We start from the raw sequence: 23,215 nt of genomic DNA, 5'->3' as shown, positions 1-23,215 counted from the left end.
GGGGGCCAACCCCTCCCATGATAATGGCATAAATCCACTCATGAGGGTGGTGCCCCCATGACCCAAACACCTGCCATTAGGCCCCACCTCCCAACACTACTGTGTTGGGGGTCAAATTTCCAGCACATGAACTTTGGGGAACACATTTAAACCACAGCAGCACTGTGGCAGATACTGCCAGTTCCCTGCCCAACAGCCATTCCCCCCTTTTCCTTGGCAATAGATGCTAAATTTATTCAGGGTTGCATGGTGCCAGCATAAAAAGCTCAGCTCCGGGCTTCCTTGCATCTGGGAATGACCTATGGCACATGTAGCCAATTAGATACAAACAGAAGCTGTTGGGATTGGGGTGGTTAGAGGAAAGGTTATTAAAAAGGATGGACTTGATCTGACATGTCTGCTTCCTTCTTTTTATCTGGAACTGGAGATTTGGCCACTCATCTGTCTTGCAAACCTGATGAAAGTTACACACATAGGAGGGCAGAGTGATACACAGAACCTGGATTTCTGATAGCCCTGTACTATTGGCCTCGAAATTTCTTGGTATGAGAGAAAAGCAATCTCCTATTTGGTTAAGCCACTGTAGCCACTGACAGGCATCTGAACACAGCCCTGATGGCTGCTTGCACCACCTGACTAGCTGCTGAGGTGCTGGAGTGCTGAAATTCCTGCAGAGTCCCTGAGACCCAGGTCAGCCAAATTAGCACAAATTACTGAAGACAATGGGTGGAGGCACTCCAGGGAAGCTGAAAACAACTGAATGATGCCTGAACCAACACATGCGCACACGCGCGCGTGCACACACACACGCACACACCCCTATTAGCTCAGACAACTGTGAGCTAGGATAATTTCAAACACATAAGAGAGAGGGTTCCCGAAGATGAGCAGGGACTATAACCATGAACTTCCTTTCCCAAAAGGAAAATTGTCCAGTCATTCTGAAAGGAGATGGAGTTGCACGTTGGGAGGGGAAATCTAGAATTCCGACCTGAAATGCTTAGCATTTGCACTTAGGCAGCTGTGTCCCCTGTGAAGATATAGGAATCCTGCTCTTCACCAAGATCCAGGCGCAGCGAGCAGCTCTGCTCTTTCATGCACAGCATGCATCTCCACCTGTGTTACCACTGTCAGAAGGCGCACTTTCCGTCTGAATTAACAAAAAGCACGAACCATACTGGCTGTTAGGGACTGAATGTTTACATCCCTCAAAAATCAAATGTTAAAGCCCTAACCCCCAATGTGACTGTATTTAAAGACAGAGCCCATAAGGAGGCCCAGAGGATGAACCATGTGAGGACACAGCAAGAAGGCAGCCTTCTGCAAGCCAGGAAGAGAGTCCTCACCAGAAACTGACTTTTTAGTGCATGATCATAGACTTCCAGTTTCCAGAATTGTGAGAAAATAAATGTCCATTTTTAATCAGTCTATGGTATTTTGTAATGGCAGCCTGACTAATGCACATCTGTTCTGACCAAAACAGACTTTATCCCCCTAACAAAAAAAGTCAAAGATTAAATGATTTCTGCTTAATATCCTGAAATTTCCGAACCTTTCCAAAATAGAAGCTGAAGTCATTGGCATTATTGAAGCAGACTTAGAGGAGAAGCCTGGAAATGTTTCTGGTTTGTCCTTCTTGTGAAATAGAACATTATAAGAAAGATCAAGTGCTTCTCACAGTTGATCCTTTGAGACCAGGGCCTCCATAAATATTTGATGATGTTTGAATGAACAAATGAACACATGAACAAAAGGCCATAATGGTGTTTTCTGTGACCCAGGGGAATGAGGCAGAGCCAGCCTGGCTCACTGCTCCCGTAGATGTAAAATTACAGATACCCTCAAGGTTTCCAGGACAAGTGGTCTTTGTATTATAGAATAAAAGGACTCCTGGAAAGTTGTGCATAGACCAAATTTTTGCAAAATAACTTATATTTAAGATTAATCACAATATTCTAAGATTCATTTCAGTAATCCATTGAGAAACCAAGAATTTTTTCTCAAAAGATGAGTGTCCTCCATTGTGGATGCACATATATATATATATATATATATATTTTTTTTTTTTTAGGTGAAGTCTTGCTCTGTCACCCCGGCTGAAGGGCAGTGGCATGATCTTGGCTCACGGCAACCTCCTGGGTTCAAGTGATTCTCGTGCCTCAGCCTCCTGAGTAGCTGGGATTGCACCAACATGTCTGGCTAATTTTTGTATCTTTAGTAGAGACAGGGTTTCACTACATGGGTCAGGCTGGTCTCCAACTCCTGACCTCAAATGATCTGCCCGCCTCAGCCTCCCAAAGTGCTGGGATTTCAGGCATGAGCCACCACTCTTGGACATGGATGCATTTCTTAGAGAAGCTTGGACCCAATTTCAGCCACAATGAAAGAGGAAGGAAAATTGAACTGATAATGAAGTTAAGACAATAAAACCAAGAAGGACCTCCAGGATCACTCCAGCCCCTCGTTTTACAGGTGAAGATACTGGGGCATTGAGAGGAGCCTTGCCCAGGGTCATCCAGCTGATGGTGGCCTGCGTGGTCTTCTGGTGGCCAGGCCAGCCATCTTCTCTTATTCCAAAAATTCAATTCGATAAACATGTATTTGCTGTTATTGCTATTTTTGATGTTTTGCTGTTAGCATTGTATTTTCCAGAATCCTTTACTGTTATTTAGAGCAACCTACTACCTGGAAGAATTATATTATTTTTATTTTTTTGAGACGGAGTCTCACTCTTGCCAGGCTGAAGTGCAGTGGCGCCATCTTGGCTCACTGCAACCTCTGCTTCCCGGGTTCAAGTGATTCTCCTTCCCCAGCCTCCCAAGTAGCTGGGATTACAGGCACGTGCCACCATACCCACCTAATTTTTGTATTTTTAGTAGAGACAAGGTTTCAACATGTTAGCCAGGATGGTCTCGATCTCCTGACCTCGTGATCTGCCCGCCTCGGCCTCTCAAAGTGCTGGGATTACGTGCGTGAGCTATCATGCCCAGCTGAATGATATTTTTATTTTATTTTATTTTATACTTTAAGTTCTAGGGTACATGTGCACAACATGCAGGTTTGTTACATAGGTATACATGTGCCATGTTGGTTTGCTGCACCCACTAACTCGTCCTTTACATTAGGTATGTCTCCTAATGCTATCCTCCCCCTAACCCACCCCCGGCCATGACAGGCCCCTGTGTGTGATGTTCCCCGTCCTGTGTCCAAGTGTTCTCATTGTTCAGTTCCCACCTATGAGTGAGGACATGCGGTGTTTGATTTTCTGTCCTTGTGATAGTTTGCTCAGAATGATGGTTTCCAGCTGCATCCATGTCCCTGCAAAGGACATGAACTCATCCTTTTTTATGGCTGCATAGTATTCCGTGGCGTATATTCTAAAATCACATCACAAACAGCATTTGTTTGGCAGTAGGGAGACTCTAAGCCTTGGTGACAGGTTATGTCACACACTTGAGACTCCCTCTGCTGTAGTCAGTCAGGCACAGAGGCCTTCACCCAGGGCCTCCCCAGTGGGCATCGCTCTGGTTGTGCCCCTTGGTGGAGGAGGTCCCATGCTCTTCAGCGACGGCACATTCCTGCCTCACATGTGGCCGTGTGCACCCAACATTTCCTTGCTTTGAGTCTGTCTCCCCCCAGCCCCAAACACACACACTTAGTCCAACAACACGGCTTCAGAGAGTATTCGCTGCGTGTTAAACTTTACACCACCTCTGTTGGTAAAAAAGAAATTTTGCTACTTCTCTAAACCCCTATTCTTCCTTTTTCTCTCCTCTACTGCTTTTCCTTGCTTTTTTTTTTTTTTTTTTTTAAACAGAGTCTTGCTCCTTTCGCCCAGGCTGGAGTGCAGTGGCGTGATGTCGGTTCACTGCAACCTCTGCCTCCTGGGCTCAAGTGATTGTCCTGCCTCAGCCTCCCAAGTAGCTGAGATTACAGGTGCCTGCCACCACACCCGGCTAATTTTTGTATTTTTAGTAGAGACAGGGTTTCCCCATGTTGGCCAGGCTGGTTGCAAACTCCTGACCAAAGGTTATCTGCCCACCTTGGCCTCCAAAAGTGCTGGGATTACAGGCGTGAGCCATGGCGCCTGGCCTTCTTGCTTAATCTTTGTCTCATTTTTCTTCATCAAAATATTTCCTGGGGGGCTGGGTGTGGTGGTTCACAACTGTAAATCCCAGTTACTTGGGAGTCTGAGGCAGGAGGATTGCTTGAGGCCAGGAGTTTGAGACCAGCCTGGGTGGTGCAGTGAGGCTCTGATAAATAAATACATAAATGTTTACTTCTATTTTAAATAAATGTGTATATTTCCTCTGGGGCCAGACAGACAACTCCATGGGCAGAGGAAGGAAGATGGAGAGCCAGAGAGCGAGTGTGAAGGCTTCAGTTTGGAGGCCGAGACAGGGATGGAGCGCACTTGGCCTGATGCTGGTCATCTCCTGTGCACCAAGCTCAGGCTGGGACAGGCTCTGGGAGAGTGTCCTGCTGTTGGCTCAGAAGGCTGATTCCCTTGCCTAAGTCATCACTCATTAGGATGAGATTCCAACAAATATTTATTTAACATTGAGAAGCACTGGACTCAGATTTAGAGACCATGGGTTCTGGTGCTGATTCCAAGCATTTAACATCTCCCAATAAGAAAAGGGAACGGGTGATGCCTGAGGCCTCCAGCAGCTCGCACCTTTTGGGCTTTTAGAGTCTTTGTGTCTAAGAAACATCGACAAAATTGGCCTATTAACCCCAGATATTTGCTGTTTTCAAGATACAAAAGATAGCCAGAGTTTAAGATGTGCCCATGACTGGGGAGCAGCCCTTCACTCACAGCTGCTGTTTATCTCAACAGACAGAGCAATCAGGTAAAAGTAACACAGCTACCAGGGGACTGGAGAGACACCTCTGTGAGGGGGTTGGGGCTCTCTCAGCCCCACTGAATGAAATCATGAAAGATATTGATGAGGTGCCTAGTAATACCTTAAGACAAAGAAATTTTCCTTTGGAATTGAAGACCTAACCTGGTCTCTTTATTCTTTTTATTTATTTATTTATTTATTTATTTATTCATTTATTTATTTTTATTTTTATTTTTTTGAGATGGAGTCTCACTCTGTCGCCCAGGCTGGAGTGCAGTGGCGCGATCTTGGCTCACTGCAAGCTCCGCCCACGGGCTCATGCCATTCTCCTGCCTCAGCCTCCCGAGTAGCTGGGACTACAGGCATCTGCCACCACACCTGGCTAATTTTTTTGTATTTTTAGTAGAGACGGAGTTTCACCATGTTCGCCAGGATGGTCTCGATCTCCTGACCTCGTGATCTGCCCACCTTGGCCTTATTCTTTTTATTTTTTAATAGAGACAAGGCCTTGCTCTGTTGCCCAAGCTGGAGTGCTGTGGCATGATCATGGCTCACTGCAGCCTTGACCTCCTGGGCTCATGTGACCCTCCTGCCTCAGCCTCCCGAGTAGCTGGGACTACAGGAACACACCACCATGCCTGGCTAATTTTTAAATTTTTTGTAGAGACGGATGTCTCTCACTATGTTGTCCAGACTGGTCTTGAGCTCCTGGGCTCAAGTAATCCTCCTGCTTTGGCCTCGCAAAATGTTGGATTACAGACGTGAACCATTGCAGCACCCTTGGTCTGTTTTTTTTTTTTTTTTTAAGACAGAATCTTGCTCTGTTGCCAGGCTGGAGTGCAGTGGCGTGATCTCGGCTCACTGCAACCTCCGACTCCCTGGTTCAAACAATTCTCCTGCCTCAGCCTCCCAAGTAGCTGGGATTACAGGCATGTGCCACCACACCCAACTAATTTTTGTGTTTTTGGTAGAGACAGGGTTTCACCACGTTGGCCAGGATGGTCTCGATCTCCTGACTTCACTATCTGCACGCCTTGGCCTGGTACATCCTACCAGTCTCTTTATTCTTGATTCTATTTCCTTTCCTCAGTCTCTCAGATGCCCCTGCTCTCTTTCCTCCACCATATCAACATCCACTTTTAACAAAATTTGACAAACACACACTGAGGTACAAACAACTGATAAGACTTAATAGATAAAACTTTTCTCTCTCACAGATCTATACTAAATCCAATAACCTCTTATAAATCTCAGATCTGTGAGTATTTCTAGATCCATCAGCACCTGTTCATAATTTTACAAACAGGATTTCATAAAAATCTTCAGGATTATTTATGATTTTACTGATAATGCCATTTGTTTTATCCTCAGCCAGGACAGAAAAGAAATAATTGGGCCGGGCGCGGTGGCTCACGCCTGTAATCCCAGCACTTTGGGAGTCCAAGGCGGGTGGATCACCTAACGTCAGGAGTTTGAGACCAACCTGGCCAACATGGTGAAATCCCATCTCCACTAAAAATAAAAAAAAATTAGCCAAGTGTGGTGGTGGGCACCTGTAATCTCAGCTACTCAGGAGGCTGAGGCAGGAGAATCCCTTCAATCCAGGAGGCAAAAGTTGCAGTGAGCCGAAATCGCCACCACACTCCAGCCTGGATGACAGAGCAAGATTCCATCTCAAAAAACAAAACAAAACAAAAACAAGGCTGGGCGCAGTGGCTCACGCCTGTAATTCCAGCACTTTAGGAGATTGAGGCGGGCGGATCACGAGGTCAGGAGATTGAGACCATCCTGGCTAACATGGTGAAACCCTGTCTCTACTAAAAATACAAAAAAATTAGCCTGGTGTGGTGGCGGGCGCCTGTAGTCCCAGCTACTCAGGAGGCTGAGGCAGGAGAATGGTGTGAACCTGGGAGGCAGAGCTTGCAGTGAGCTGAGATGGCGCCACTGCACTCCAGCCTGGGCGACAGAGCAAGACTCCGTCTCAAAAAAAAAAAAAAAGAAATTACTGAAGAATTTCAAATCTCAGCAAAGACGATTGGGAAATGTGGACTTTTTTGCTTTGACACCTTTTGGTATGTTATGGTTTTTCCTTCCACTATTGCCACCTTGTCAAAAAAAAAAAAAAAAAAAAAAAAGCATACCACGCCCATGGAGCTAGCCCTCATGGTGAAATCAAAGAATGCATATTTAATGGATTCTTGAGAGCATGAGAACTCTTTTTTTTTTTGGGGGGGGGGGGGGCCGAGTTTCACTCTTTTTGCCCAAGCTGGAGTGCAATGGTGTGATCTCAGCTCACTGCAACCTCTGTCTCTCAGGTACAAGCAATTCTCCTGCCTCAGCCTCCCGAGTAGCTGGGATTACAGGCGTGTGCCACCACACCTGGCTAATTTTTTGTATTTTTAGTAGAAATGGGGTTTCACCATGTTGGTCAGGCTGGTCTCAAACTCCTGACCTCAGGTGATCTGCCTACCTTGGCCTCCCAAAGTATTGGGATTACAGGTGTGAGCCACGATGCCCAGCAGAGAACTTATTAGAATGGCTTTGTTCTCATTTCCTCTTGCATTCCTAGACACTGGAACCATTCCTGGGATACAGTAGATGCTCAATAAGTGTTTATTGAATGAATAAACACATGATGTCTTATCATATCACAATGTTGTAAGAGAGATGGGAAGATAAATAAGATACACCTCCTGCTTTTTGAGAGCAGACACCACACACAAAATATGAAATAGCAATATGAGAGACATCCCATGGCCACACCGGAGGATCCTCTTTACCAAAGCCAGAAATATAAAAATGAAGGGGTTGCCTCTTGTAATTTGAAAAATGTAGTTTTGCATAACCAAAAGAAACTGTTTTCTTTACAATGAGTAGTAAAGTTAAAAAACGTAAGGAAATATGGAACAGATTTAAAAATATGAGCAGATGCTGATGGATCTAGAAATACAGATGTAAGATTTATCACAGCTTATTAGATTTATTATAGATTTGTGAAAGATCACACAATCTTCTCAAGCTCTTCCAGCCCACACAATGGAGACCAGTGCCAGGTGCCAAGCAATTCCAGTTTTCTTATATAATCCTGATTGTGCACAGAGGACGAGGCTTAGCTGAACCAAGAGAGTTTATGCTAAACACCCTCGCTAGCCATTGAGAGAAATCATTTTCTGGGAAAAGAGTGATGAGAATGAATTATTTTATAATAAATAGAATAATAAAGACAGAAAAACATCAGACACACGTATATTAATGGTAAACTCAAACACACAGAAGTTTCTTATTATTTTTGTGATTGGCAAACTGCATTTAAGACTTTGAAAAGTCTAAATTTCATGATATTTGAAAGTGAGTTTGAGGCTTCCTGCATTTAGAAATTCCTGCTCCACTTTGAGTCCTTGGTCTGAGAAAAGACTGTTTTTGACAATAGGATAATGTTCAGGTGCCTCACAGTCTTGGGACCTTGAAATGTAGAATTTATTTCTGGATTTGGGCAAATCTCCCTCAGTGTCTCCAGTTTTCCATTTGAAAATTACAATAATCAAACGTGGCAAAAATACTACTGAGAAATTAATACAAATTGCTGGTGGACCGACCCTTTTCTCACCATCTGGCTGCGGTTTCAGATGGTTTCTGATTCAATGGGGGAAAACTTTCTGTTCTCAGGTTACACAAAAAGTGAAATGATTCCCAAACCCAGGAAATTGGCAGGTGCAAATGACCAATCCCCAAAGCCTTTCAGTACTTTATTCCTCTTTCCTTTTCTTTTTGTTCTCTTTCTCTGTGTGTCTGTCTCTATCTTTCACTCTTTCCTTTTATTTGTCCTTCATCCTTATGAAAAATTCTTCTATTTTCAGTTGATAATAGTCACATAAAACACATATTCATAGAGTTTTGATACATTTGTGTTTAATTGTGATACATAAACATACTAAATCTACCTACATACACAAATTTATTAAAATATTTATATAGGTCTACAGGGCATATTGGACAAAATTAAATATCTACACGCAGATACAGAAATTATTAGTAAATATGATAGAAAAATGTCGATATAATAAATTTCTGTGCCAAATATTTGAACAATTCTCTGAGTAATGCTCAGTGCATTCAGTAATGTTTTTCCTGCTTTTGTGTTTTCTTACCAAGCTCATAGTGATTCAGAAGGAGAAATGCAGCAAATGACAAAAACATAAACATTATGAAATTCATAGATATGATTTCTTCAGCAAAAAACCCCCACATCTCATAGAATTACTCATTTGGGCCACATTTTAAAGGTTATGCTAAATGTGTCCTGTGCATTACATGTTGTAATTCTAACATTATCAACACCATAGTTTTGCCTCCTCTGCTTAAATAAGTCTGCAACTGTAGTTTTAATTTAGTGTGACTTGTGCTTACCTGAGGAAGGGATGCCAAGGATGATGAGAATCAGCATAAAATCTGGGAGCATCGTGATGTCAGTTTCAGAAAGACAATTTCTTCCTTTTTAACAACAGAGCATTTCCATTGGAAAAGGGGGTTTTGAAAAGAAAATGCAGGGGTTCAAAATCTGAAGTGGAACCCAAGAGGACAGCAACACCTGGAGTGGAATAAAACAGTCTCAACCCCTCTTGCCAAGTGCGCTGCTTCTCAAAGTGCACTTCATTGATTTGCAGTCAGCTGTCAGATCGTGTAAGTCTAAAACATATCGCTGGGTCCTAACTCCTGACTTATTAATTTACTCCCTTGCAAGAGATGCAGGGCACTGGAGAAAGGATGAAGCTAGACAACTTCTGAATGTTCTGTGATATTTTTCTTACGATTGGAGATCTGCATATGGAAGAACCACACTTTACCACATCCATAGTGAAAAGTTTCTCATCCCCATTATTTCTCTATTCTCTTTTCTTTTCTTTCTTTTTATTTTTATTCTTTTTATTTTTTATTTTTTTTGATACAGAGTCTCACTCTGTCACCCAGGCTGGAGTGCAATGGTGCAATCTCAGCTCACTGAGTCCTCCGTCTCCCAAGTTCAAGCCATTTTCCTACCTCAGTCCCCCGAGTAGCTGGGATTATAAGCACCTGCCATCATGCCCAGCTAATTTTTGTAGAGACAGGGTTTCACCATGTTGGCCAGGCTGGTCTTGAACTCCTGACCTCAGGAGATCCACCTGCCTCAGCCTCCCAAAGTGCTGGGATTACAGGCGTGAGCCACAGTGCCAAGCCTCTCTATTTTGTTTTCCAGTTGGACCTGAGAGTCATGAGTATGTCCTGGAGCCTCCCTATTCTGCCGGTTCCCATGTGTGTTAATATCAGCATATTCTCTGTGGTTCCCTTGACCCCACCAGGTCCACCTTCTGGTCACTACAGGGGACAGTAGGGTGGGAGGTTAGTGTTGTTTTATGTATGAGACTTGGACACTGAGAACACCATCCTTTCTTCTTCACAGTTGATCAGATTTCATCTAGTTCAGTGCTGTGCACACCCAGAGGGCCCTTGATAAATGCGTAATACATCAAATAGATGGCAAGTACAAAGTCAGGGCTAGACAGATAAGAGGGCCAGGTGGGAGCCAAGACCTACCTGGTTGGGAACTGAGTGCTGGAGGAACCCACTCCAGGGCACGGAGGAATTCCATCTTAGCGGCAGTGATTTAGTCCAATTTTTAAATTTCTTAATTTAACCCTCCTGTGTGCCATTAGTGAGTTTGAGACACCAAGAGGGTGCTCAATAAGGAGCCATCGTGTCCTGAAAAGAGGTCTAGCCCAGGACCCCGGGACCCTGAGCTCTTGAGCCCTGCCTGTTCCTCAGGGCCCCTGTCTCAGAGCCCCTCACATCACAATGTTGCTGCCCTGCCTAACCTCCCTTCCTAGACCACCAGCTCCTGTAGGAGGGCTTGGCCTCCAGCCCTCTGGAGTTTCCCCTGTGTCTCTCTGTGTCCAGGGCCTGACACCTGCAAATGCTTGAGAAGGTTGCGGGAATGCAGGGAGGAAGGAAGGAGCCACACACTGATTTCCTCCTATCCATCCGAATTGTGCTCTGGCCTGCTGAGAATTTGTAACAGTCTCAGGAGTAAATCAGCCACCGCCAATCCAGGTGTGCAGGAAGTTTTACCTTTATTTTCAAGAAATCGAATAAAATGAAGATAGCCTTCCATGGAACTGGCTGGAAATCCAATCTCAGTCATTGCAGATCCTGCAGCCCTCTCCCTAGGGGAGGAACTGGATCAGAAGCCTTTTGTGGTCCCCAAAATATGGCACAGTCCTGTATCCTCCAGGCTGCCTCCAGCCGGGGTCCATGCCCCGCTCACACAGTCCCCTGGAGCCAGCAGCTCGGTTGCTCTTTGCCTTCTCCAATGCCCAGGATTCTGCCAAGACCCAGGATTCTGCCAAGACTGGAGGCCTCGGTAACAGGACCCTGCCTCCCTGGGCCCCACACAACCCCGGCCTGCTGAGGACTGCACCCCTCGAGTGCAACACTGAGCAGGGCACAGTCCTGCCGCCAGAAGGACCTGCCAGCCCCTTCCTATGCCTTGGGAAGTTCTTTTCTGTCTCTCTTTATAGTCACCTTTCTCCCTGCAAAGACGCTCAGCTCTTCTCCATCCCACTGTAGAAACCTCAAATCATCTCTCCATTGAGTTTAGACTTTGAGGGGAAAAGCAGACATCAAACAGACACAGGAAGAGAGGCTGTCTTGCTCTGTTGCCCAGGCTGGAGTGCAGTGGCATGATCTCAGCTCACTACAACCTTCACCTCCCAGGTTCAAGTGATTCTCCTGCCTCAGCCTCCTGAGTAGCTAGGATTACAGGTGCCCACCACCATGTCCAGCTAATTTTTATATTTTTAGTAGAAGCAGGGTTTCACTATGTGGGCCAGGCTGCTCTCAAACTCCTGGCCTCTAGTGATCCACCTGCCGCAGCCTCCCAAAGAGCTGGAATTACAGGTGTGAGCCACTGTGTGAGCCGGGCCAGGCGTGCTTTCAATTGAAGATGTAAGTTCTGATTGGCATTTAGTAATCATGAAAGTAGTGTAATACTAATACCATATTTCAAGACCACTTATAGTCCATGATTCTAATCCAATCACCATCAATGCTTTACTTCCTTCCAGTGCACACACACATGCACACACACAAACATGCACGATAGCATTGTGGTCACCCAGTTGACATATGAGTTGACACCCTTCAACTGAGATGTTACTTTTTATAACATAAAACTCAACATCATTAAAAAGGTTATTAAGGCAGGAAAGATAAAATATTTTTTAAAGAAAAGGACATTTTAGTATTGATGAAAAAGGAGAAACTTTGAAAAATTATTTCATGACCTCTAAGGGGACACAAAGGAACACTGTGGTTGGTTCCGTAGTACATGTAAGTGAACTCAGAACTAGTTGAGCAACTGTAAACAATGGTGTGGATTAACAAATGGATGTCAAGCCTGGAAGAGGGTCTCTAGCGGTGGGTTGCGTAGATCTAACACATTTAGCATCTTGAAGGCATGGAAGTTACACTTTATGGATTTGCAAATAACAAAAATAAGAGAGCCAGCCTGATTGCCAAGGTCCCTTCCAGTGTGAAACCGTACCTGCTTATCCACCAAGCAGGACAGAATTACAGTACCCAGTGACCTCAGAAGTGGGGGGTGCTGGGCCCATGCTAGCAAGATAGATTGGCTTAGTTCATGGCCACGTTTGTGTGAATTGGGACAAAATGTCTTTTTGCTTTATTATTTTATTTCTACATCTTTTTGCAGTTAGAAAAACAAAATCACACTGAGGTATTTAATTAATTGCCTTAACTGCCTGCATGATACTGACAGTCACTTGGTCACTCTATGAATGGCACTCGTCGCAGCACCCCAGCCTGTCTGGAGCCGCCTTAGGGCACTGTTTTGTTTAGGACAGCACAGTTTAGGAAGTTAAATATGTTTATTCTGGGGACATCAAGAGACCTGGGATCTAGAAAGGAAGATTTATGAGAAAAAATTAAAAAGCGAGTTTAGATGAGAAGAAAAGAAGTCTGGCTGTGCGCGGTGGCTCACGCCTGTAATCCCAGCACTTTGGGAGGCTAAGGCAGACAGATCACTGGAAGTCAGGAGTTTGAGACCAGCCTGGCTGACATGGTGAAACCCTATCTCTACTAAAAATACAAAACCTAGCTGGGCGTGGCAGCACATGCCTGTAATCCCAGCTACGCTACTCGGGAAGCTGAAGCAGGAGAATCACTTGAACCCGGGAGGTGGAGGTTGCAGTGAGCCGAGGTAGTGCCATTTCCATTACAGCCTGGGGGACAAGAGTGAAACTCTGTCTCAAAAGAAAAAAAACAAAAACAAAAAACAAAACAAAACAAAACAAAAAATAACAAAAAAACAAGTCTAAGGGAACTGTCTTTCCTCTATAAAAAGCTTACATGTGAGTTACCTGTTCCTCACCAACACCTGGGGAGGTGAAGTCACAGTGAGGCGGGGGCGGGTTTGGGGCTGGTACCACACCTCCCACAGCTGGGTGCTCTCACTGTCTCTGTACCATGATACTTAATAAGCAATTCCACTAATCACAGTGTGCCAGTTTATCATGGAGAGAACACACTCCCTGCCTTCTGGAGGTCCATCAGCTCTCCCTTCCTCAGTCACCCATCAGGGTGCTCCCTTCCTCGGGGCCTTCCTTACATCTAACCTCAGTCATTCCTGCTGTAGCCTGCCTGGCTCTACAGCCAGCCAGCATTTCAAATATTCCGATCCTCTTCTCACTACCAGTGGGGAGGTTTTGTGGGAGGGAGCAGGGATGCTGTCTGAGTTCACAGGATTCAGAAGGTCTGGATTCAGGATCCAAAATATCTGAATTTGAAATTCTCACTGCCCTCCCAAAAACCTCTCATCTTTTGACGCCTAAAATTTCACTCTAGAGATAATTGTTTTGGTTTAAATCTTATTATATCCACCACTGGGCAGGATAACACTTTAATCCAAAGAGCCAACTCTTTTTCTTCCTGGGCTCTATCCACACGAATGACATTTTTTTTCAATAGCCACATCTCTCACTATTGGTAGAGGTGGGAAAACCATGGCTTTTATTTTTTAGGCAGAGACAGGGTCTTGCCATGTTGCCCAGGCTGGTCTTGAACTCCTGAGCTCAAGTGATCCTTCCACCTCGCCCTCCCAAAGTGCTGGGATTACAGGCTTGAGCTACCGTACCCGGCTTTTAAATAAGTGTCCAGTTCTTTCCTGGGATCAGACCACGGAAGCCCCGGACTCCTGGACGTGCTGCGCGCCCTCCCTGGGCTGGGCATTGCGGGGCCTTGGACCAGGATGAGTTGTGGAGCTCGGGCGCCCTCTGGTGGCTTACTCGTCACACTGCAGGCCTTTAAAGGGTGTTTGCTTCAGACGGCGTGTGTTCTTCAAATTTTAAATAGAAAGGTAGTAATAACAGCCTGCCTAAATCCCAAAGTAAGCACTGGAAGGCAATGGGCTGCTGGTTTAACAGCTCTACACTTCCACTTACCGCTTGCCAAGAGGACAGTGCGAACCCGGAAGAACTGTAGCCCGGAAGGCCTGCGCGTTCCTTAAGGCGGAGAGTTGGTGCCGGGGACCCAGCTGGAATCAATCGCGGGGCCGCAGCCCGGGCCAGAGCGCCGGGAACCCAGGTGTGCGCGGGAAGAAGGGTTCAAACAGAAAGAAACCGTCTAAATGGATCACATGAGCAACGTTTCCCAAACCTCCCTGTGCTTCCCAACCATCTGGGGAGCTTTCAAGAAACACGAATTCGGCCGGGCGCGGTGGCTAAGGCCTGTAATTCCAGCATTTTGGGAGGCCAAGGCGGGTGGATCACCTGAGGTCAGCAGTTCGAGACCAGCCTGGCCAACATGGCGAAACCCCGTCTCAACTAAAAATACGAAAATTAGCCGGGCGCGGTGGTGGGCGCCTGTAATCCCAGCTATTCGGGAGGCTGAGGCAGGAGAATCACTTGAACCCGGGAGGCGGAGGTTGCAGTGAGCGGAGATGGCACCACTGGCCTGGCGACAGAGCGAGACTACCTCTTGAGAAAGAGAGAAAGAGAAAGAAAGACGAATTCCTGGTTGTTTTCCACCAGGGTTCTGATCCAGTAGCCTGGAACAGGACCTGGGCTCTCTGAGAGCAGCCAGGGTCCCAGACCCTGACCGTGCTGGCCTCCTCTTCCAAGTGAAACCTCCGAAAAGACCAGGAGGAAAGACTCAGTGGCCGCAGGGCCCGATCGCAGCACTGAAGCACCACGGGCCACGAGGGTGCCGGCGACCAGGAAGGCCCCAGAGATATGAGGGGCACTGGGAGGGGCACGGAGTGCAGCGCGGGACCCCTGGTTGAAGAGAGGCGCCTTGCCTCTCCTTTCATTCTTCAGCCATTCTGTTTCTTTTTTGAGGCTTCCCCTCATCTTGTCTGAGCGACAGGAGCATCCGCACTGTGTCCTCCCGCTGCCACTGTTCCTCAGGACTGCAGCTTGGTCGGAGGACCAGGGAAGTGTCTGCACCGACTGGCCAGGCACCGAGGTCTGCTTTTCCACCACGATAAGCATTGGGATTCAAAAAGCTTTGTCCCAGCTCCTCTGGGTGGGAATGGGCCAAACAGGCTGCAGATGCACTGGGCTCCTGGTCCTGGTCAGCCACCCCAGTGTCCACAGCAGATGGACGCCCAGAGCTGAGGGGACAGAGGGCTGCGATCAAACTGCTGAGGCCACGTCTTGTAAATCGGAGCAAAGGCGATATCTGGGCAAAAGAGTAGGGGCTGAATCTAATCCCTGGGCAAGGAGTAGGGGCTGAATTTGAAAGATCAGCCTGAGGACTGCTGAACTGAGAACGGCCCAAGGAGGAAGATCAGGAGGGAGCAGGGAAGGAGAGGCCTGCGATCCCCGCTACCCCAACAAACCCCGCTGGAAGCTCAAAGTGCTGCTTTATTGAAGGCCAGACTGGTGGTGTGTGGGCGCCTTGCCCTGATTAACAGCACTGGGCAGGGGGTCGATTGCAGGCAATGAGTCAGTAATTAACATCTATAAAAAGACTGTCCTATGCAAAGGACACTGGCCCAAGAGTCTGGAACTCTGAGCTTGCCTCTTAATAATTGTGTGACCTTGGACAAATAACCTTTTGTGGCATCAAGATTCCTCGCCTATCAGGGAGAGAAGCTGGATTAGATCCTCTGTTCTTCATGCTGGCTGCTCACCGCTCTTGGGAAGCTTCTAGAAAGTACTGATGCCTGGGCCTTGCACCTGGACATGTTGATTTCATTGGTCTGATGAGAGACCCAGGAACTTATTTTTATTTATTTATTTTGAGACGGAGTCTCGCTCTGTCGCCCAGGCTGGAGGGCAGTGGCTCAATCTCGGCTTACTGCAAGCTCTGCCTCCCAGGTTCACGCCATTCTCCTGCCTCAGCCTCCCGAGTAGCTGGGCTACAGGTGCCCGCCACCATGCCTGGCTAATTAATTTTTCTATTTTTAGTAGAGACGGGTTTCACCGTGTTAGCCAGGATGGTCTCGATCTCCTGACCTCATGATTCACCCGCCTCAGCATCCCAAAGTGCTGGGATTACAGGTGTGAGCCACCGCGCCGGGTCTTTTTTTGTTTTTTGTTTTGTTTTGTTTTGTTTTGTTTTGTTTTGTTTAAACTCCTTAGGTAATTCTCATCCATAGCCAGAGACGTGAACCCACAGATTAGATGAGCTGGAAGCTCTCTTTAGGTTTGACAATTCCGCAAGTCGGTGTTATAGGTAGGGCGGCCCAGCTTCCTGGTTTGCCCAGGAATTCCCCAGTATTGAAATAGAAAATCCCTTGTCCCAGTAATCCCCACAGTCCCTGGCCACATTCCACATCATTCCCCCTCTGACATCAGTAGGTAAGAAAGAAGAGGCATCCTTAGAACACTCTGGGGTGTGTGTTCATGTGCATGGGCTTTGTGGGTGACCATTAGGACACCAGGAAGCAAATGTATGATTCCACCGCCCACCTGCTCATCATTGCTAGTCTTGGAAGTACACATGTGTGTGAAACCTACCTTGCCCAGATTTCTTTTTATTATTATTATTATTTATCTATTTTTTTATTATTATTTATTATACTTTAAGTTCTAGGTACCTGTACATGTGCACAATGTACAGGTTTGTTACATAGGTATACATGTGCCATGTTGGTTTGCTGCACCCATTAACTCATCATTTACATTAGGTATTTCCCCTAAGGCTATCCCTCCTCACGCCCCCCACCCCATGACAAGCCCCCATGTGTGATGTTCCCCGCCCTATGTTCAAGTGTTCTAATTGTTCAATTCCCACTCATAAGTGAGAATATGCAGTGTTTGGTTTTCTGTCCTTGTGATAGTTTGCTCAGAATGATGGTTTCCAGCTTCATCCATGTCCCTGCAAATGACATGAACTCATCCTTTTTTATGGCTGCATAGTATTCCATGGTGTATATGTGCCACATTTTCTTAATCCAGTCTATCATTGATGGACATTTGGGTTGGTTCCAAGTCTTTGCTATTGTGAATAGTGCCACAATAAACATACGTGTGCATGTGTCTTTATAGTAGCATGATTTATAATCCTTTGCGTATATACCCAGTAATGGGATCGCTGGGTCAAATGGTATTTCTAGTTCTAGATCCTTGAGGAATCACCACACTGTTTTCCACAATGTTTGAACTAGTTTACACTCCCACCAACAGTGTAAAAGTGTTGCTATTTCTCCACATCCTCTCCAGCATCTGTTGTTTCCTGACTTTTTAATGATTGCCATTCTAACTGATGTGAGATGGTATCTCACTGTGGTTTTGATTCACATTTCTCTGATGACCAGTGATGATAAACATTTTTAATGTGTCTGTTGGCTGCATAAATTTCTTTTGAAGTGTCTGTTCATATCCTTTGCCCATTTTTTGATGAGGTTTTTTTTTCTTGCAAATTTGTTTAAGTTCTTTGTAGATTCTGGAAATTAGCCCTTTGTCAGATGAGCAGATTGCAAAAATTTTCTCCCATTCTGTAGGATACCTGTTCACTCTGATGGTAGTTTCTTTTGCTGTGCAGAAGCTCTTTAGTTTAATTAGATCCCATTTGTCTATTTTGGCTTTTGTTGCCATTGCTTTTTGTGTTTCAGTCATCAAGTCCTTGCCCATGCCTATATCCTGAATGGTATTGCCTAGGTTTTCTTCTAGGGTTTTTATGGTTTTAGGTCTAACATTTAAGTCTTTAATCCACCTTGAATTAATTTTTGTATAAGGTGTAAGGAAGGGATCCAATATCAGCTTTCTACATATGGCTAGCCAGTTTTGCCAGCACCATTTATTAAATAGGGAATCCTTTCCCCATTTCTTGTTTTGTCAGGTTTGTCAAAGATCAGATGGTTGTAGATGTGTGGTGTTATTTCTGAGGCCTCTGTTCTGTTCCATTGGTCTGTCTCTCTATTTTGGTACTGGTACTGTGCTGTTTTGGTTACTGTAGCCTTGTAGTATAGTTTGAAGTCAGGTAGCATGATGCTTCCAGCTTTGTTCTTTTGGCTTAGGGTTGTCTTGGCAATGCGGGCTCTTTTTTGGTTCCATATGAACTTTAAAGTAGTTTCTTCCAATTCTGTGAAGACAGTCATTGGTAGCTTGACAGGAATGGCATTGAATCTATAAATTACCTTGGACAGTATGGCTGTTTTCACGATATTGATTCTTCCTGTCCATGAGCATGGAATGTTCTTCCATTTGTTTGTGTCCTCTTTTATTTCGTTGAGCAGTGGTTTGTAGTACTCCTTGAAGAGGTACTTCACATCCCTTGTAAGTTGGATTCCTAGGTATTTTATTCTCTTTGTAGCAATTGTGAATGGGAGTTCACTCATGATTTGGCTCTCTGACTTTACTGGTGTATAGGAATGCTTGTGATTTTTGCATATTGATTTTGTATCCTGAAATTTTGCTGAAGTTGCTTATCAGCTTAAGGAGATTTTGGGCTGAGATGATGGGGTTTTCTAAATAGACAATCATGTCATCTGCAAACAGGGACAATCTGACTTCCTCTTGTCCTAATTGCATACCCTTTATTTCTTTCTCTTGCCTGATTGCCCTGGCCAGAACTTCCAACACTATGTTGACTAGGAGTGGTGAGAGAGGGCATCCCTGTCTTGTGCCAGTTTTCAAAGGGAATGCTTCCAGTTTTTGCCTATTCAGTATGATATTGGCTGTGGGTTTGTCATAAATAGCTCTTATTATTTTTATTATTATTATTATTGCTATATATATATATATTTTTTGAGACGGAGTTTCTCTCTTGTTGCCTAAGCTGGAGTGCAATGGCGTGATCTCGGCTCACTGCAACCTCCACCTCCTAGATTCAAGTGATTCTCCTGCCTCAGCCTCCTGAGTAGCTGGGATTACAGGTGTGTGCTACCACACCTGGCTAATTTTTGCATTTTTAGTAGAGACGGAGTTTCACCGTGTTAGCCAGGATGGTCTTGATCTCCTGACCTCATGATCCACCCGTTCAGCCTCCCAAAGTGTTGGGTTTACAAGCATGAGCCACCACACTCGGCCTAATAGCTCTTATTATTTTGAGATATGTTTCATCAATACCTAGTTTATTGAGAGATTTTAGCATGAAGGGCTGTTGAATTTTGTCAAAGACCTTTTCTGTATCTATTGAGATAATCGTGTGGTTTTTGTCATTGGTTCTGTTTATGTGATGGGTTACATTTATCGATTTGCGTATGTTGAATCAGCCTTGCATCCCAGGGATGAAGCCGACTTGATCATGGTGGATAAGATTTTTGATGTCTTGCTGGATTCGGTTTGCCACTATTTTATCGAGGATTTTTGCATCGATGTTCATCAGGGATATTGGCCTAAAATTCTCTTTTTTTTTGTTGTGTCCCTACCATGCTTTGGTATCAGGATGATACTGGCCTCATAAAATGAGTTAGGGAGGATTCCCTCTTTTTCTATTGATTGGAATAGTTTCAGAAGGAATGGTCCCAGCTCCTTTTTGTACCTCTGGTATAATTTAGCTGTGAATCCATCTGGTCCTGGACTTTTTTTGGCTGGTAGGCTATTAATTATTGCCTCAATTTCAGAGCCTGTTATTGGTCTATTCAGGGATTCAACTTCTTCCTGGTTTAGTCTTGGGAGGGTGTATGTGTCCAGGAATTATCCATTTCTTCTAGGTTTTCTAGTTTATTTGCATAGAGGTGTTTATAGTATTCTCTGATGGTAGTTTGTATTTCTGTGGGATCGGTGGTGATATCCTCTTTAACATTTTTTATTGTGTCTATTTGATTCTTCTCTCTTCTTTATTAGTCTTGCTAGCAGTCTATCAGTTTTGTTGATCTTTTAAAAAAACCAGCTCCTGGATTCCTTGATGTTTTGAAGGGTTTTTTGTGTCTCTATCTCCTTCAGTTCTACTCTGATCTTAGTTATTTCTTGCCTTCTGCTAGCTTTTGAATTTGTTTGCTCTTGCTTCTCCAGCTCCCTTTTTTTTTTTTTTTAGACAGAGTCTCACTTCTTTGTCCAGGCTGAAGTGCAATGGCATGATCTCCACTCACTGCAACTTCCGCCTCCCTGGTTCAAGCAATTCTCTTGCCTCAGTCTCCTGAGAAGCTGGGATTACAGGCACTTGCCAGCATGCCTGGTTAATTTTTGTATGTTTAGTAGAGATGGGGTTTCACCATGTTGGCCAGATTGGTCTCGAACTCCCAATCTTGTGATCTTTCTTTTCTTTCTTTCTTTCTTTCTTTCTTTCTTTCTTTCTTTCTTTCTTTCTTTCTTTCTTTCTTTCTTTCTTTCTTTCTTTCTTTCTTTCTTTCTTTCTTTTCTCCTTCCTTCCTTCCTCCCTCCCTTCCTTCCTTCCTTCCTTTTCTTCCTTTTCTTTCTTCTTTTCTTTCTTTCTGAGATAGAGTTGCTCTTGTTGCCCAGGCTGGAGTGCAATGGCGTCATCTCGGCTCACTGCAATTTCTGCTTCCTGGGTTCAAGCGATTCTCCTGCCTCAGCCTCTTGAGTAGATGGGATTACAGGCACCCGTCACCACACCTGGCTAATTTTTTGTGTTTTTAGGAGAGATGGGGTTTCACCATGTTGGCCAGGGTTGTCTTGAACTCCTGACCTCAGGTGATCCACCCACCTCGGCCTTTCAAAGTGCTGGGATTACAGGTGTGTAATCCTGTAATCACTTGGCCCAAGGGCCCAGAGTTTCCGATTCGGGAGGTCTGGGTAGGACTGATAATTTGTGTTTCCAGCAAGGTTCGTGTGTTACCCATCACATTCCAGGGCAATGCGTGGAGATATGGCAGCTGGGACATCGAACTCCAGGAGAGGATTCTGTCCTGTGGGCTGTGGGGCTTCCTTTTTAATTGTGGTAAAATAAACAGAGGGAAATTTCCCATCTTAACCATTTATAAGCATATTATTTAGTGGTATTAAATATATTCACATTGTTATTCAACCTTCACTGCTATCCATCTCCAGAACTCTTTTCATCTGAAACTCTATACCCATGAATCAATAATTCCCCATTTCCCCTTCTCTCTTCCCCTGGGAAAGACCTTCTACTTTCTGTGTCTGTGAATTTGAGTACTCTAGGGACCTCATCTAATTAGAACCATACGTTGCTTTTCTTTTTGTGACTGGCTTATTTCAATTAGCAAAATGTCCTTAAGGTTCATCCATGCTTTTTTTTTTTTTTTTTTTTGGAGAGACAGGCTTGCTCCATACCCTAGGCTGGAGTGCAGTAGCATTATCTCGGCTCACTGCAACCTCTGCTTCCCAGGTTCAAGCAATTCTCCTGCCTCAGCCTTCTGAGTAGCTGGACTACAGGCACCTGCCACCATGTCTGGCTAATTTTTATATTTTTAGTAGAGACAGGGTTTCACCATATTGACCAGACTGGTCTCGAAATCCTAACCTCAAGTGATCTGCCTGCCTCGGCCTCTGACAGTGCTAGGATTACAGGCATGGGCCACTGCGCCTGGCCTCAGCCTCCCGAGTAGCTGGGATTACAGGCAGTTGCCAGCTTGTGTCAGAATCTGCTTTTTTGTTTTTAGATGGAGTCTTGCTCTGTTGCCCAGGCTGGAGTGCAGTGGTGTGATCTCAGCTCACTGCAACCTCCACCTCCTGGGTTCAAACAGTTCTCTGCCTCAGACTCCTGAGTAGCTGGGATTACAGGTGCCCACCCCCATGTCCGGCTAATTTTTTGTATTTTTAGTAGAGATGAGGTTTCACCATCTTGGCCAGGCTGGTCTTGAACCCCTGACCTCATGATCTACCCACTGTGGCCTCCCAAAGTGCTGGATTATAGGCATGAGCCACCTGAATACTATTCCGTTGTGTACAGGCCACATTTTGTTTATCCATTTTCTGTAGATGGACACGTGGGTTGCTTCCACCTTTTGGCTATTGAATAATACTGCAGTGGGTGATTTGGTTTGGATGTTCTGTCCCCTCCAAATCTCATGTTGAAAAGTGACCTCCAGGGTTGAAGGTGGCGCTTGGTGGGAGGTATTTGGGACATGGAGGCAAGACCCTTATGAATGGCTTGGTGCTGTCCTAACAGTAATAAGTGAGTTCACACTCTATGAATTCAGACAAAACCTGGTAATTTAAAAGCGCTGGCACCTCCTCCCTCTTCCTAGCTCCCTCTCTCACCATGAGAGACGCCGCCCCTTCTTTGCTTTCCTCCCTGATTGGAAGCTTCCTGAAGCTGCCCCAGAAGCAGATGGGGCACTGTGCTTCCTGTTCAGCCCACAGAACTGTGAGCCAAATACATTTTTTTAAAATAAATTACCCGGTCTCAGTATTCCCTTATAGCAATACAAAACAGACTGATGATGGACGTATAAAAGCTCTTTTGATTATTTTCTATATTCAGAAGGGGAATGGCTGGACCATATCCCACAGTCATTCTATTTTGAATGTTTCGAGAAACCACTGTAAGGTTTTCCACAGCGGCCGCACCATTTCACATTTCCACCAGAGGCACACAGAGTTCCAGTTTCTCCACATCCTCGCCAACACATTAGTATTAGTATTAGTATTATTTTGACAGTAGCCTTCCTAGGCCATGGGGCTTTTAAGCTGTATGATTAAGGAAATCTGTGCAAATGCAGTTTTTAAAACTCTTTTGGCCGGGTGCGGTGGCTCATTCCTGTAATCCCAGCACTTTGGGAAGCTGAGGCGGGTGGATCACCTGAGGTCAGGAGTTCCAGACCAGCCTGACCAACATGGTGAAACCTTGTCTCTACAACAAATACAAAAATTAGCTAGGTGTGGTGGCAGGCACCTGTAATCCCAGCTACTCAGGAGACTGAGGCAGGATAATCGCTTGAACCTGGGAGGCGGAGGTTGCAGTGAGCTGAGATTGCGCCATTCCCATTGCACTCCAGCCTGGGC

General features: G+C 45.2%; 1 protein-coding gene across 1 annotated transcript in view; it reads right to left on the bottom strand.

Annotated features, from left to right (window-relative positions):
- CHRNB3 (cholinergic receptor nicotinic beta 3 subunit) overlaps positions 1 to 9,487 on the bottom strand; it is a 35,884-nt gene extending 26,397 nt beyond the window's left edge. Inside the window, exon 1 of the mRNA XM_073018639.1 lies at positions 9,255 to 9,487. Coding sequence (XP_072874740.1) covers positions 9,255 to 9,306 — 52 coding nt within the window. The 5' untranslated portion in view covers positions 9,307 to 9,487. The remainder of the gene's footprint in view (positions 1 to 9,254) is intronic.
- Positions 9,488 to 23,215: the final 13,728 nt, after the last annotated feature.

This window comes from Chlorocebus sabaeus, chromosome 8 (genome assembly GCF_047675955.1).
Source record: "Chlorocebus sabaeus isolate Y175 chromosome 8, mChlSab1.0.hap1, whole genome shotgun sequence".
NCBI classification, from domain to species: Eukaryota; Metazoa; Chordata; class Mammalia; order Primates; family Cercopithecidae; genus Chlorocebus; species Chlorocebus sabaeus.
This window is presented reverse-complemented; position numbering and strand designations above follow the sequence as displayed.